This window comes from Panthera pardus, unplaced genomic scaffold, assembly GCF_024362965.1.
Source record: "Panthera pardus isolate Hobbes unplaced genomic scaffold, ASM2436296v1 HiC_scaffold_12, whole genome shotgun sequence".
Taxonomy (NCBI): domain Eukaryota; kingdom Metazoa; phylum Chordata; class Mammalia; order Carnivora; family Felidae; genus Panthera; species Panthera pardus.
The window spans coordinates 14,911,220-14,927,478 of NW_026526677.1; the positions used below are offsets into that span (position 1 = coordinate 14,911,220).

Consider the following 16,259-nt stretch of genomic DNA (forward strand, 5'->3'; position numbering starts at 1 on the left):
ACCGTGGTGGTCCTTCTGCCACCCTGCAGATCAATTTCCTCGGTGTTCCAAGTGATCTGCCCTCGATGCAAATGTGCTCAAGGGACAAGAAAAGCCCAGGGTCCCCCTACGTCTCTGCTGTCTTAACACGTCCCCAAAATGTGTTGTAATTTTTAAAGCCTTGTTGATTTATGTTAGAAATGCCAAAAATGTATGAAAAATGTTCTCATCTTAAAGAAAGAATCAGTAGATTTTAAGGAATGACTCTATAATAATTCTGCTTTGACAGATATGTCTCAACTGAGATAACCTCCTGCCCCCTGAGATTGGAAACAGTCAACCGAAGAGCAGAAGCTACATGGGCCAGCCCTAGGGTCCTGGCATTGTAACATGCTCTAGGTGTGAAATGAGACCATGTAAGTAAAGTGATTTTAACCATCGATCCCATGAAAACTGATTTGAAAAACATTTACACTGATAGGTATGACGAAGTGGAAGGATCTTGCTAATTACAGGAAGAGTTAGCAACACCTATTTAGGTTCCAATCAACAACAGATGATGCTGTCCAGGCTGCTGCTGGGTGGGAACAACAGGGTTAAGTCTGCCTTGCTGCCAGACTTCAGGTGCCAAATAGACCATTTACAGAACTCTTAACTAAAGCACAGCACCTTTCACACCTTTCCAGAAAAATAAAGAGACAAGATTCTAAACCTTGAGGAAGAAGGAAACGCTTACACTGAAAAGAATGAACGATACATTTTTAATTGGGGGATTTGTCACAGCTGTGAACAGACGAGCTAAGCCAAAGTTATGCTATAGCTTGGTTAAAAACCAATTTCCAGGATGATTTCCTAGACAGGTAAAGGACAAAGCCGCCCATCCTCCTCCTGTTCCGATGAGGGCAACCTGGTCAATGGTGATGTCTCTAACAGCTTCTACAACCCTTGGGTTGATTTGGCTCTTCTGCAATCTTGCCACAAGGTGGCGATCGAGTGAGGTGGTAGTGCAAGTTCCAGCTCCAGGTTTCACCTAGGACTAGAGGATTTTGTATCTTTGCGGGTCCAGAAAATGTTCGTGGATTGTGTGAAGTTTTAACCACACTGTACTTCATCCTGTGAGTGGTATGGAGGGACCACGCTAGCCGATTTCACCCTACATTCACCACTTGGATCTCAAGTGAGCCATGGATGCTGCTGGGGTATTATACTGTCCACAGTCCATTTACTCTCTGTTGTCCTAAAGGGACTGTCATTTCACTGGTAGCACTTGTTAGCGTCAGCACTATTGATGACAACAGTGTATCCTAAAGAGTTATTTATCTTCTCCTGTATCGTTAAATTTTTAAAAATTATTTTAGAGAGAGAGAGAGAGAGACCAAGCAGAGGAGAGGAGCAGAGGGAGAGAGAGGATCTTAAGCAGGTTCCTTTCTCAGCACAGAGTTCGACACAGGGCTTGATCCCAAGACCCTGAGACCTTGACCCGAGCCGAAATCAGGAGTCGGTCACTTAACCAACTGAGCCATCCAGGCACTCCGATTCCCTTCTGTCTTTAAACCCCAGATAATTCTCTTTTCTCAGTCTCAACCAATGATTTTACTTTCTAATTCGTTGAGAAACTTGAAGCAATCTGAAAAGAATTCGTATAAACACATCACCCCATCTGCCCCACCTCAGCATCTGTACCCACATAAGCAGCCCCCTGCCTGTTATCATGGAATTTTGCTCCTTAGAAACCGTCTGTTCTACCATCTAAAGCCAATGTTCCACTATGTACTGGATCCTATTTCCTTCTGTCGATGTGAGGCCAGTGGTCTGATAATCATCCCTTTTTCCTCAGCACCTTTTCATCCCTTCAAGATCACTCTCATCATCGTGGAACCATCCAGTTGTTTACTCTATCTGAAAAAGGCCCTTCTCTCAACCTCGTTCCTTGCCAGCTACTTTCTGCATTGATTTCTGCTCAGGTTATGATCTCATGGTTCATGGGATCAAGCCCCGCATCGGATGCCATGCTGACGGTGCCAGTGTGGAACCTGCTTGGGATTCTCTCTCTTCTTCTCTGTGTCTCCCACCTCCTCAAAATAAATAAATAAACATAAAAAACCACCCGTCACTTAATCTGACCTACAAGGTGTCAATGTGTCACCAAAACACAGAACTTCAAACGTCTCTTCAAAACATCTTATCATGTATAAATTACTACTACTATATGCATATTTAAAAACATATTAACATATTAGCTACTTAATAAATTTTGAAAATTGATATCAGACAAAATGATCAGTTTATTCCTGGATGGACATTATTCCAGTTACCAAGGAATTCCCATTCTGCTGCTTCTTTCCTTTCCCACGTTATAAAGACTTTAAAGATCTTCCTATATGAGTCTTTTTTTTTTTTCTTGTTAGCAGCTTTAAGGGTACCTGAATGACTCGGTTGAGCATCTGATTCTTTATTTCTGTCAGCCCTGCAACAAGCTGACAGCGTGGAGTTTGCTTAGGATTCTCTCCTCCTCCTCCTTCTTCTCCTCCTCCTCCTCCTCCTCCTCCTCCTCCTCCTTCTTCTCCTCCTCCTCCTCCTCCTTCTCCTCCTCCTCCTCCTTCTCTCTGCCCCTCCTGAGTTTGCACACACTCTCTCTATCACTCTCTAACCCTCTATCAAATTAAATAAACTTTAACAAAAATAATAAAAGTTTCCTGGGACACCTGGGTTCCTCAGTCAATTAAGCATGCAATTCTTGAACTCAGTTCAGGGCTTGATCGCAGTGTCATGAGTTCAAGCCCTCCATTGGGTTCTGCACTGGTCATAAAGCCTACTTAAAAAAAAAGAGAGAGAGAATAAAACATTCTTGGCTTGTTTCTGTCTTCTGATCATCGTATCATTCCTGGGAGGCTGGAATACAAACAAGGACAAGTTGAGGGTCAGCACTGGAAAAACACTAAAGAAATACCATTTAATGCAGGATATAATCTTTAAGTAATGAATGGGAGTCACCAAGAGATCAATTGTGCAGGTGCTAAAATAATTATGAATGAGACACAAAAATTAAAAATTGGCAACAGCAAATCAGGAAAAAAAAATAGGATCCTAGGAGATAATGTAAGTCAGTTTGTCTGTCTCAGAGTAGAGAATCTTGATGGGTTAGGAATTCTTTTATGGAAGCAAAGTTCTGCCTTCCACTTATGTTGTGGAGCTGGACAAAATATATGAAACACTGTTTTCATTATTGGACAACTGACAACACAGGGAAGGGATCCTTTAGAGAAAGGAAACAAATCAGGTGAGCACTGGGTCAGACCCAGGATTTGCAGGAACACATCAGACCACAGTGCAGGAAGGCAGTCTGATGCTAAAGTTGTCCCTGAGACAAGGATTCAGAGCACAGGGCTCAAGGCACCTGAAGAGGCTGCAGGTGGGGAGGGAGGTTCCAGAAGTTTCTGAAAGGTCCTTTGCCATCGAAGTTTTGCTCAATACTGAGAATATTAAATTATGTATGTGGGATGAAACCACACAAGACAGAGTAATGAACAGAAAAAGACATTTTCTCAGTCACCTTACACATTCCTTGCAACTGGGGTCTCTGCTTCACATAGTAGGTCGAGAACAGGCAGACTAATTCCATCAGCTTGTAACTGAAAGGGTGGTCCCTTCAGTGGCCATGTTCGGCAGAAGACCCCAGACACTGGCGATGTGAGCTGGTTTTCTTAATGCTTTAGCCTCAGACTGGTGCACAAAACCTCCACTCACATTCCTTGGGCCTCAAAATGTAAGCTATACCTTCAACATCCACAGGGACAGGTAGATAAATTCTAAGACACTTGCACATAACTGAAAGGCAGCTGGGAAATGAGAGGAAAAAGGAAACTTTTCCTGTGAGTGACTCAACTCTCCCTGGTGTAACTTGTCAGTGAAGCACTAAATATATGTCCTGCTCAGTCCCATGTTTGAACCCTTTCAACTAATTTCTCTAAGCAATATTTTTCAGAACATCATCTTGGTTGTTTCAGATAAATGACACTTGCTTTTTAAGTTCTTCGAAGAGTTTTAAAAATATTTCAGCTTATTTAAACATTATTGATTATGTGTATTGTGATCGTGCAAATATAAGCAATAATAATGAAGGGTATCTATTGTGCATTTATCATATCACAGGCACTTCCCTGAGCACTTTATCAATGTTAACTCATCTCATCTTTGCCACAAATCTATACATTCACTACCGTTGTGCTCCCATTTGGCAGATGAGCTACCTGAGATACAAAGAGATTAAGTGAATTGTTCCAGATAAATTTCTAAGCCTAGTTTAAAGCCCAGTTTAACCCCATGCTTCTAAATTCCTCTATGCCAATTCCCTAGAGATAGGAAATGTAAAAGCCATGGAAAGGTACACAAATTAATTAAATTCAACAAAATGTGATGAATATGTTGAGATGTAATTTACAAGTACTAAGGGAGTGTAAATAAAGAGCCTTTGCCTGAGCCATTTGGGCCAACAAAAAGCTTCCTAGAAGAGATGACATTGAAGTTGAGTCTGAAAACATGAGTAAGGTGTTTCCAAGTTAGCCAAAGTAAAGGACATTCCAGGTAATGGGACCAGCATGAACAAAGACGTAGAGTATAGTATAGGCACTGCTAAGGATGAAAACAATTAAATTCTACAAAACACGTTGAAAACTCCCTGGCACGTGGTAAGCATTTGGGCCAGATTTATTACACTGTGCCCATAGTTATTAGCCTCCCTGTATCTACACTGGTTTCCTTGTAACTTTGCAGACCCTTCTCTTTCTGAGTCTGGGAAGTCCTTGTGACTCACTTTGGCCGATAGAACGTGATAGACACCCCGACAGAACGCCAGTTCTGAGCCTCTGCCTCAAGAGGTTTGTGCACTTTCATTTGCTCTCTGAGACACTTCTGCCATGAGAACAACCCCGGATTAGCATGTTGGACGACAGGCCACCAGGGAAGGAGCACCACCGTCCCATTCAAGATCATATCGGATCAGACTATAGCTAATCGAACCCAAACACCTGAGAGGTCCCAGAGAAGATCATAGAGCCACCCATCCACCTGAAGCTGACTGCAGATGTTTAAATGAGCTCAACTAAAAGTAGAAGTACACCCCAGCTGATCCATAAACTAACAATTAAAACACACACACACACACACACACACACACACACACACATATATATATATATATATATATATATATAGTTTTATGTTACTGAGATTGCATGGTTGTTTCACAGCAAGAGCTAACAGATATGGGATTGAATAATAATAGCTATCATTATTTTTGGTCTGGAGAAATCCAGGATGTACAAGACATATATTTTTAGTCAGAAAGATACAGAAAATAGTGTTGGAGAGGTACATACTGGCAACTACGGTGTGTTAAGTTAAGGAGCTCAGAATGAATACCATAAGCAATCTGTTGAAACCCCCAGAAGATGTAACAAAAGATATCAAATAAGACAGAGAAACAAAATTCAAATCAGAAGAAAGTCAGGTTGGAGATCGAATATGGTGAACATTGATGTATCAGTGTTAGTTTAAATTAAGAGAGTAGATAACAGTACCCAAGTAAGGCATGTGATGAGAAGAATGAGCCAAGGGTAGAACCTAGGTTTACAAGGGCTTTTAGAAAACAGGAAATTATAGCAGCAGAAAGTGGACCAAAAGTTAAGATTAGAGAAGTACCAAAATAATCATGATACCATGACATGATGGAAGTCAAGGAATAGAATTACCATGGAAAGAAAGTGGGATTTTTCTGGGAAAAGATGACTTGAGAAAAAAAAATCTTTAAATCCCATGCCTTCCTTTCCAATTTTAAACTATAAGAACAATTTAAAATAACAAAACTTATGGCTGGACCTAAGGAAAAAACACCTAAATGTTTGAAACATTTTAAGGAATATCTTTAGACTTAGGTTCCATGAGGATTGGGGTTGTGACTCTCTCATTCAACTTTGTATCCATCAGTCATGGAACCTAGTATGCATTTAGTACACAATGTGTTGAAAGAAGAGAAAGAAGGAAGGAAGAATGGATGAGAAGGAGGGAGGAAGAGAGGAGGAGGGAGCATTGAGGGGAAGGAAAGACAGAAGGGAGGAAGGAAAAGAGGGAGAATTTTGAAGGTTACTACTGGCTTTCTAAGTGCTAACAAGGGGTCATCAGTGATCATAAGAAAGAGAAATATTCTTCCCATATCAAGGATACTAAAATTAGAAAGCTTACAAAAATCCCCCAAAGGGAAGGCAAATAAAAAGCTTTCAACATTTGCCAGAAGCAGAGTCAGCCAATTTGTTAAGTTACCAGGTCAAGTAAGACCTTTCTGTCCCCTGACCACTTCTCCCACCCCTCCCAACTGAGTCCTTATCTAAAATCTGGGGGAATCTAGACTCTATATGATCTAAGAATGAGAAGAAAATTCATGAAGCTTTCCGAGCCCACACAAACATATCTTTTCTCTCGCTATATAAAATTTTAAGGAGCAACAAGAAATAAGAATTAAAAAAAAGTTTTATTATGTCTTGGTTACTTAAGAACCAATAATACTAAATATAATAATCAAATGACCAGATTCAAAGGTTTCAAAAATGAAACTGCAAGACACAAAATTAGGGAAATCAGGAGTGTTCACTTAGAATATGAAACATAATTGCCTCTTGTAAATATGGCCCTGAGAGCTCTGACAAAGGTCCTCTTTGGGACTTAACTATTTATTCTGTCACATTTTTCTATGTAAGAATCTTGGGCATCTTTGATGGGACATGATAACAATTGGTCTTCAGTTGGTAGAAATGTTTCACATACTCATGACGTTCATTGGATTCTTATCTCACTAGCCTATATCACTTAAAGTAATACTTCTTTGTGCCAACTTGATGGGAATTATAAACTCAGATACTGAAATAGTATTACATCATGGTACTTAACTATGAGATGGTGACGCAGTGTGGTGCTGTGTGCACCACACGCCTCAATTACGTCATCTTCAAAAATGCAAATACGTATTTTAAAACATCCTCCTACAAAACCAAAAGACCAAAATTGAAAAGCACTGAGGCAGCCTTTCCCATCTTGGATTCTTCCAGGGAATCTGAAACTGGATATTTCAGACACTATTCAGAGCCAAAAAAGAAACTGTTTTCATGATGCCCAAATACACATGACAGCCAGGAAAGCTAAGCCAAGCTAAGTCAATGTTATAGAGATACCCTGAAATTGCATTTTTTTTTCCTTCAAACGTTCAGATACCCAAAAAGTGGTTCTCCAAATATAAAAAGAGCAAAGCTTCTTCTCTCCTCACCTTTTCTTTCTCTTCATTGTTCATTGTTCTCTAACCCCTCTTCTATCCTATATCCCTCCACATATTCCTGCTGCCAACCACCTCACTGCCTCTTCTCTGTGAAGATCATGGGGACAGACAGCCTGACAAAAAGCAGATACCGCCCATCACTGCCAAGTGTAAAACTCTCCTTCTCCCACCATTCACAGAACTTTGAGAGAGTTTTCCAGGGACAGTCCAGGTTTTCAGTGAGGTTTCCAGCTTTTCGTGGAGTTTGAGGGTCCATCCATATAGGTGCCCCAGTGAGTCAGGCTCAGGAACAGATTCCACCATAGAATTTTCTCAGAACATCTTCTGCAAGTCCCAGGTTGTCAAGACCGCTACCTCCATTTCTAGGTTCCGGTTCCATATGGATTAGCTCCATGTCCAAGTTCTTGAGGACCAGAATAAAATCTAGAAAAAGAATTGGTGTGTGCACACACATACACACACTACACAATCATGCTGCCACTAGTCAGTACATTTCTTTCTAAAGACAAATACAAATTTGTACAGGAAGTGAGATTATCATGAAAACATGGTCAGATGTCAACTAAGAACCAGCTTAAGTTGTTCAAAATGGTTACGAACTTCAAGTAATCCTATTCTAATGCATTCCTTTCAGAATAAGGGATATGTACTTATTTGTATTTATCACTATTAATACAAATAAATATATGCAATATGAGTACAATTAAAATTTCTCAATTGTTTTTCCCCCAATGAGAAAATTTTACTTTTCCTGTCCATGAAGGAAAATCAAGCTCTTAAGGAAATATACATTAGAATCCCTGAATATCCTATATCAACAGAAGTCATACTTTGCTACACCATAACTTTTTCATGGCATTTTTCACTTCAACATTCCTCAGGGTATAAATCAGAGGGTTGAGCAAGGGCGTCCCAATTGTATAAAACACAGCCACCATCTTGTCTATTGGAAATGTGGTTGGTGGGCGTGTGTATATGAATATACATGGACCAAAAAATAGGACAACCACAATAAAGTGGGAGGTGCAGGTGGAAAGGGCTTTTCGCCTTCCTTCAGCACTGTGGTTTCGCAGCGAGTACAAGATGACAACATAGGAGATGAGCAGGATTATGAAACTCACCGTGCATATGGCCCCACTGTTGGAAACAACTAGCAAATTTGTCACATAAGTGTCCATGCAGGCAAGTTTCAACAAGGGCTGCAAGTCACAGAAATAGTGGTCAATCACGTTGGGGCCACAGAAAGGCAATCTCAAAGCCAGGAAAATTTGTGCTGAAGAGTGGATACAGGATCCCACCCAGCTCAAAATCATCAGCACACTGCAGACGTGCTGGCTCATGATGGTTGTGTATCGCAAGGGCTTACAAATGGCTACATAGCGATCAAAAGCCATGAGGATGAGCACGAAGATTTCCAGGCACCCAAAGAAATGAGCTGCAAAGACCTGAGTCATGCACTCATTGTACGAAATGGTATTCTTCTGAGTAATGGCACCCACAATCAATCTGGGAGCTATGGTTGTAGAGAGGCAAGCATCAGCAAACGACAGATAGAATAGGAAGAAGTACATGGGACTCCCAAGGGTCTTGCTTGTTTTAATAGTCACTAAAATGAGAAAGTTCCCCAACAGTGTCGCAAGGTAAAGAATCAAGAAGACACCAAATACTGCCTTCTGCTTTCCTGCATCCTGTGTCAACCCAAAGAGAATGAATTCAGTCACACTGCTATTCATCGCAATTCTACTGGCTGAAAGTAAGGTGCAGTTGAGGACAAGGGCTGAATCTGCAAAGAGAAGAAAAGAAGTGACAGCTTGGGAAGATCGGTGGGGTGAACTCTGAATGCCTTGCTTTTGCTCCATGTTATGTTACCTCTGACTGCCTTCAATCCTCTATGACTCTTGGTAAATCCGCAGATGCCCAAGCCTCTCCCAGATCTATCTGTCGATTCAGAAGCTAACTGCCTTGGATCAACAAAGCCTTTGCATTTGGGGAGGTAAAATTAAATGTCCTTTAAAAATTCAATTCCTACCAAGATAGAAAACTGCAGCACTTGAACTTTCCTTGGGCAAGTGACTTATCTCACTGCAAATTTAGCCTTCATATGAAAAATAAAGTGCAAATATTTGCCTTACCTGATCCTGAGTTTCCCTAAGAATTAAACATATTTTTATGCACACATATAGACACATATATTTCATGTGTTATGCATTTTATCTACATGCTTTGAATTCTGAAAAACACTATTCCACTATAATTAAGCACTCATACTGTTGAGGAGTCCCTCTTGATGAAAATGTTCTCAGTTTAGTTCACTCATTTTTGGGTCTCTGACCCCTTCATCTCTGACCCCGTCAATATCTTGAATGAAATATGATTTACAAAAATCTATTTTCACAGTCTTTTACTTACACCTCTCGTGTTCAGTGTCAACTTCCCTGATGCATTATATGACAAATGTCAGGACAACTTTGAGGTTGGCATAATTGAGGAAAATCGTTTACCTTCTTGGCTGTACTGTTGAACTTAACTCATTACAATATTGAGCATCTCGGCCTATGAATTCAACATGCTATAAAATTCTTAACGATGCCTATAATCTAAATTTTGTTTTTACTCCGAGTTGTTCCTTTTTACTCTGAATTCGTTAGGATACTTCTAAAAATATCATCTGACTATTATTCCATAATTCCAACATACTATGTTATGATTGTTCTATTTCAAGTTCTTGTTCCTAGCACGTATAGTTTGTCATTGAAATCATCATATAATAACATGTTGTGTCCTGATTTTGACTTGGAATTATTAGAACACTTCTTCCCATGTTATTATACTTTTCATTAGTTTCATTGTTAATTTAATCATGTGACACTGTATAAATTTTTATAAGTGGCATCTTTTTGACCATTTGTCCTTTGAGATATTTATATTGCTTCCAACTGTCACTCACATAGATAACAACTCAGAGTAATATCCCAAGTATGATATTGCCATCCCAAAGCTAGAGATTATCATTGCTATTTATAATCATTAAAAACGTTTTTCAATATTTTGTGTCTATTCGTTAGCTGTATTTTATTATAGAATAATTCATGATTAACATTAATTATCCAAATTACACAGGAAAATGAGAGAAGAAAATTAAAATTTGTCTCCAGTTTATTGAATCTATAATCCTACTCTCCAGAAATAACTACTTTTGGTTTCTTCTATGTCATTTAAGAAAGATCCTATCAGTATATTTACATATGTGTGTATTTCTACGTCTTTTTACTATGTACAAATATGGTCAATATTTCAAGGTTGATGATTTTGCAGAAAAGCTGATGAACATGAAGACAAACAAAAAGGTTTTGTTTTGACAGGATCTGATTCTCTCATTTGGTTAACAGAAAAAATTGTATTAAAATATGCATATACATTTTTGACCCCAACCACATTTTACATGGTTGCCACAATTTTCATGAAAATAGTGTTCTTTTGAGAATGCTTTATCTTTGTTCAGTTCATATTTTGCAATCATGATATTTTATCTGGGATGGCTATTCATCTAGGAAAATAACTACGTTTTTTTATTCAATGACACGGTTGCTGCAGTCAGATGTCTTGGGTTCAAATCCCAGCTCCACTATTTACTACCTTGGGAAAGCCACTTTAAACATAACCAGGGTTACTCTGCAGATGAAATGAGAAAAGGACCCAGCATATAATAAGTGAGAATTGTGTAAGTCCCAGCCTCTGCTACTTTCCCTATTCTGATTTTATTTTTTCCCTTTTCTGTGACTTTTTTTTTCCTTTTCTTATTACAAGCTACCAATTTCCCCATTCTCATTTAGCCTTTTTTCCAACATTTTAAAATTACACTATCTATGCACTTCTCTCATAATTCCATAGTTATCTTTCATTTGAAATACTGAATCCCAATTATCTGGATTCTTTTATTGTAAAGAATGGGCAGAATACTTGTTCTTAATGACTTTTGAGTTTTAAGACACATGTAGACGCAATACTACATCTGTACCACTGTTTTTCACACTAGTTTCCTTCCCCCAGTGGCTGAAATCATCTCGGCACTGTGGTTCCTGCTAATTTGCTCATGGTGATCAGAAGCTGGGAATGGCAACTCCAAACATCGTTCATAAATACTAAAAAACAGGGGCGCCTGGGTGGCTCAGTTGGTTGAGCACCCGACTTTGGCTCAGGTCATGATCTCACGGTTCGTGAGTTCAAGCCCCGCATCGGGCTCTGTGCTGACAGCTTAGAGCCTAGAGCCTGCTTCAAATTCTGTGTCTCCCTCTCTCTCTGCCCCTCCCATTAGCACTCTGTCTCTCTCTGTCTTTCAAAAATGAATAAATGTTAAAATAAATAAATAAATAAATAAATAAATAAATACTAAAAACCAAATACAAAGTGCAAACATTTTCCCTATATGTGACCCATGATGACATGAGAGTAGAAATAAAATGTACCCTTGGTTGTAAAGAGTTTGTGATCCAAAGATATGAAAATCAGAGGGGTGAGAGCATTTGACATGAAAGAAACCAACCAAAGTTTTAATGGGGATCATGGGACAAATAGAGAAGAACGATGTGAAACCGCTGGTTTAAACTGATTCTAGTGTCACAGTAGAAAAACTTGGAAAAGTAACGTTTCCTCTCTGCCAAAGGCCATGGAAGCCACGTTATGAAATTTGAACATATTTTTGCAGTCAAGTATGAGATTTGAAGATATACAAGATATGAAAGCTGATTTTATTAGATTTATTCAACACCTAAGAACAGAACCATTCAGCTGTTTATCAAGATTTAATCATCTGGTTTTTCTAAGTTTAGTCTAGTTGGATTTGGGCTAATCCGGAATGAGGTGCCTGCTCCCTTCAAGATGTCAGAGTTACCCTGAAGAAATCCATCTTTGTATCCCCTGCACTTGGAAACCCAATGGAGAACATACAGGTGAATCCACTGTGGCCCCAACAGAAAGAAGATTGGCCCAGCAGGCATCCCGAGTATGATTCAGTGGTGCCTCCAGACCTGTCCCTTCCCCTCTCAGAGGAGGAGCAGATGGGCTCCCTCTCAGCTGTCTCTGTGGGGGGCGGGGAGGAGGTAGCAAAATCACACAACTCCTCTCAGCTTTAATAGGATCATTTTGTTGTTGTTGCTTTTGACTTTGTTCTTGTTGTTAAGACTTTAGTTTTGTAGAGCAGTGTTAGATTCACAGCAACACCAACACACAGGTACAGAGATTCTCCATGTGGTCCCTAGCCCCCCACACAAATATCACCCCTGCCATTATCAACATCTCCCTCCAGAATGGCACATTTCTCGGAACTGAGGAGCCTACTGTGACACATCCTTATCACCCAGAGACCACAGTTTACCCCAAGGTTCACTCTTGGTGTGGTACATTCTATGGTTTGGATAAACATTAATCACAGACATTCATCATCGTAATATCATACGGAGTATTTTCACTGATCTAAAAACAGGATCAGTTTAGATTCTCAAAACATGAGATACAAAAATTCCTTTCACACAGTGTGTAATACTCATTGAGTTCTAAATAAAATGGCTCACACCATTTTGTTGGAGAAAACTAACACGTTGAGGGCAATGTCTATGTGAGTTTTCATTGTGAGTATTATTAGCTCATACATAGCATGAAATTGGACTGGCCTCTCATAAACCAGTCAGTATTACAAATGGCCAGTCCTGGCATTCTTTAAGTGGGCCCACTGTGTTTCTAAACGGAAAGAAAGGACACAATTTCAGATCTTCCCTCTTACCCTCACTCTCCGTCCTCTCCCTCTTTTTACCTCCTTGCTCCAACTTGAAAAGGAAAAGCGGGCATTCGAAAAATATGGTGAAACATAAATTCTAATTCAATGGTTACTGTGGTTTTCAAGTGCAAAGGCTCAAACGCTGTGCCATAGTCTTGCTTACCACCTTTCCTCCCAGGGCTTCTGCTCGTGTGTGTTCCAGCCATGCCTGACACTTGCTGTCCCTCATGAATATGTCCCGACCATCTCATTCCCTACATTTTCAATGTTTCTTAGTGGCTAAATGACCTTCCTCTGAAACAACTTCCACTCTCCGTTGCTACCTGTGTCTAGAGTACCCAATTCACCCTCTCAGCAAAGCTTTCCAGGTTTTCCCAAACAACCTTCCAGTGTTAAAATCTGTGTGTGTGTGTGTGTGTGTGTGTGTGTGTGTGTGTGTGTGTTTCCTGAATCGTGCAACCCTTGATTAGAGCCATCATTCCTTTTCCCTTTAATATTTTTATTCATTGGATTTTACATCTCATGAGGCAGGTTCACAATGTCTATTTCGTGCACTTCTGGCCAGTCTGGGAGGCAGGTGAGGAGAGAGCAGTCAGAAAGAAACCAGCACCAGGATGCAAGCCTTTTTTTCTCATGGCAATCTCTCCCTCTACAGCTAGAGGTAGCCTTCATCTTATCAGCTTTTCTTTTAAAACACCTAATTTGGGGTGCCTGGGTGGTTCACGTGATTAAGCATCAGAACCTTGGTTTCAGTTCATGTCATGATCTCACGGTGCATGGGATCAAGCCCCACATTGGGCCCTGTGCTGACAGCCTGCTTGGGATTCTCTCTCTCCCTCTCTCTGCCCCTCCCCGTTCATGATTGCTCATGCTCTGTCTTTCTCAAAATAAATTAGTAAATATATAAAAATAAATAAATAAATAAATAAATAAATAAATAAATAAAGGGTCAACTGCTTATTTAATTAATTTAAAAACTAAAGAAACCCACAAGTATAGGGTTCTATACCTCTGCCCCCTTGAATGTACCTCCCTTTCAATAAAAATTGGTCGTGAGAATGTGCTGCCTCAAGCAGAGGCCAGTGAAAGCTGGGAGCCCTGACACATTCAGATCCTCTCATCACGGAGACAAATATGTTCCTGGAGCTTCAAGCTTCTCAGGAGACAGAATTAAATCATGGCAACTGCCCTAAAACCTAGTCCTGCATGGGAGGCAAGGAAAAGAACATAGTTGACTTGTGTTTGAAAACTTACCTTATTTCTTATAAAGAAGGAGATGGGATCCAAGAGAGAGCTCCTAGATTTGCTCTCACTATTCGGATTTACTTTGAAGATGAATCATGTGCAGTAAGTGTGCAACATGTGAACTGTACATCCAATAGATTTACTCAGCTTTCCACTGCAGGGTCTACGGGGAGAGGAGATACTCCACAGGTAGCCAGTCTTTCCTAGAAGGCCTGAGTTAGAGCTGTAATATCAGCAGAAAATTTCTCACTTCTATTCTTAGAACTTTCGAGAATAAAGAGGAAATATCCTCACTATTCTGTGATACAAACATCTCTAAAGACAGCTCTGTAAGCCCAAAACAACTCCCTGGCAGAGCAGACGAATTGTACATTTCTTCCTCCTCCCTCCGATATTTATAGAGATTTCATAGAAGTCCACAAATGCCAAGCTTTTGGAGGGACGAGGACTCTGCCCTTCCCACCCAACCCCAAAGGCAAAGCTCAGTCAATCCTGGATCACAGCAAACCATGGTGCCAAGTAATCCCAAACTAGGCTGTCAACAGGCAGATTCTGTCCTCAGAGCCCTTCTCCCCATCCAGAGTCTGTCCTAAGGGACACCTCTCATCTCAGTTACCAAGTGCTCCACTCATGACCCTGCCCTACGGAAAAAGCTAACAGTTGTAAATCACTGAAAGTTCCCAATGCTCTGCTCTTTCAGTCAAATCTTTCTAACAGCACATAAAGCTCTGAGCCCATGTACAGGTTCAAACCCATGTGATATAATTGAATTCTCGCTTCACGATTTACGTCTCTGTGACTTTAGGCAAGTTTCTTAACGTCTCCCAGTTTATTTTAGAAAATGTTACTGCTACGTATAATATTATAAATCTTAATGATACTCTTAAAATATTAAATTACAATGAAAACTACTGTTTGCAATCTCTACAATTTCTAAATATTTTGAAATCAGTAAGTCAACAGGTAAAGAAAGCAGAGAAAGAAAATGGAAATGAAGATGTTTTACACGTTTTTTTAAATCTTTAAGTCAAGTTAAGTTATAGTTAAGCAATGAAATGCACTTTTTATATTGAACAATTCTGTACATTACTCAATGCTCACCACAAGTGTACCCTTGACCCCCTAATCTGCTTCACCCATCTGCCCACCTCCCCTCTGGCAACCACCAGTGTATTTTCTGGATTTAAGAGTTTGGGTTTTGTATTTTCTCTCTTTCCTTTGTGTGATCATTTGTCTAATTTCTTGAATTCCACGTATGGGTGAAATCATATGGTATTTGTCTTCCTATGTCTGACTTATTTAGCTTAGCATTACACACTCTAAGTCCATCCATGTTGTTGCAAACGGCAAGGTTTCCTTCTTGTTAAACCTGAGTAACAGTCCACTGTGTGTACCGTATCTTCTTTATCCACTCACCTATCAGTGGACCCTGGGTGGCTTCCATACTTTGGCTATTGTATATAATGCTGCAGTAAACAAAGGGGTGCATATGTCTTTTCCCATTAGTGTTTTTTTTCTTTGGATAAATACCCAGTAGTGGAGTTACTGGATCAGATGGTAGTTCTATTTTTAATTTTTTGAGGAAACAACATGCTGTTTCTCACATGGCTGCACCAAGTTGCATCCCCACCAACAGAGCACAGGGGTTCTTTTTTCTCCACATCTCCAGCATCCTCGCCAGCACTTGCGATTTCTTGTATTTATTATTTTAGCCATTCTGATAGGTAGGAGGTGATATTTCACTGCAGTTTTTTTGGTAACATTTATTTATTTTTGATGAAGAAAAAGAGAGAGGGTGTGCACGGGTGAGGAGCAGAGCGAGAGAGGAACAGAGGATCTGAACAAGGCTCTGTGCTGACAGCAGAGATCCCAACATGGGGCTCGAACTCACGAACCACGGGACCATGACCTGAGCCGCAGTCAGATGCTTCACCAGCT

General features: G+C 40.0%; 1 protein-coding gene across 1 annotated transcript; it reads right to left on the reverse strand.

The window, feature by feature from the left end:
• Positions 1–8,127: 8,127 nt before the first annotated feature.
• On the reverse strand, positions 8,128–9,036 carry LOC109245276 (olfactory receptor 4C11-like). Its single transcript, XM_019412580.2, has one exon. The coding sequence runs from the start codon at positions 9,034–9,036 to the stop codon at positions 8,128–8,130; it is 909 nt and encodes a 302-aa protein (XP_019268125.2).
• Between the last annotated feature and the right edge of the window lie 7,223 nt (positions 9,037–16,259).

Coding starts and splice junctions, on each gene's coding strand:
- LOC109245276 (XM_019412580.2), bottom strand. CDS start 9,036: ATGAATAGCAGTGTGACTGAATTCATTCTCTTTGGGTTGACACAGGAT.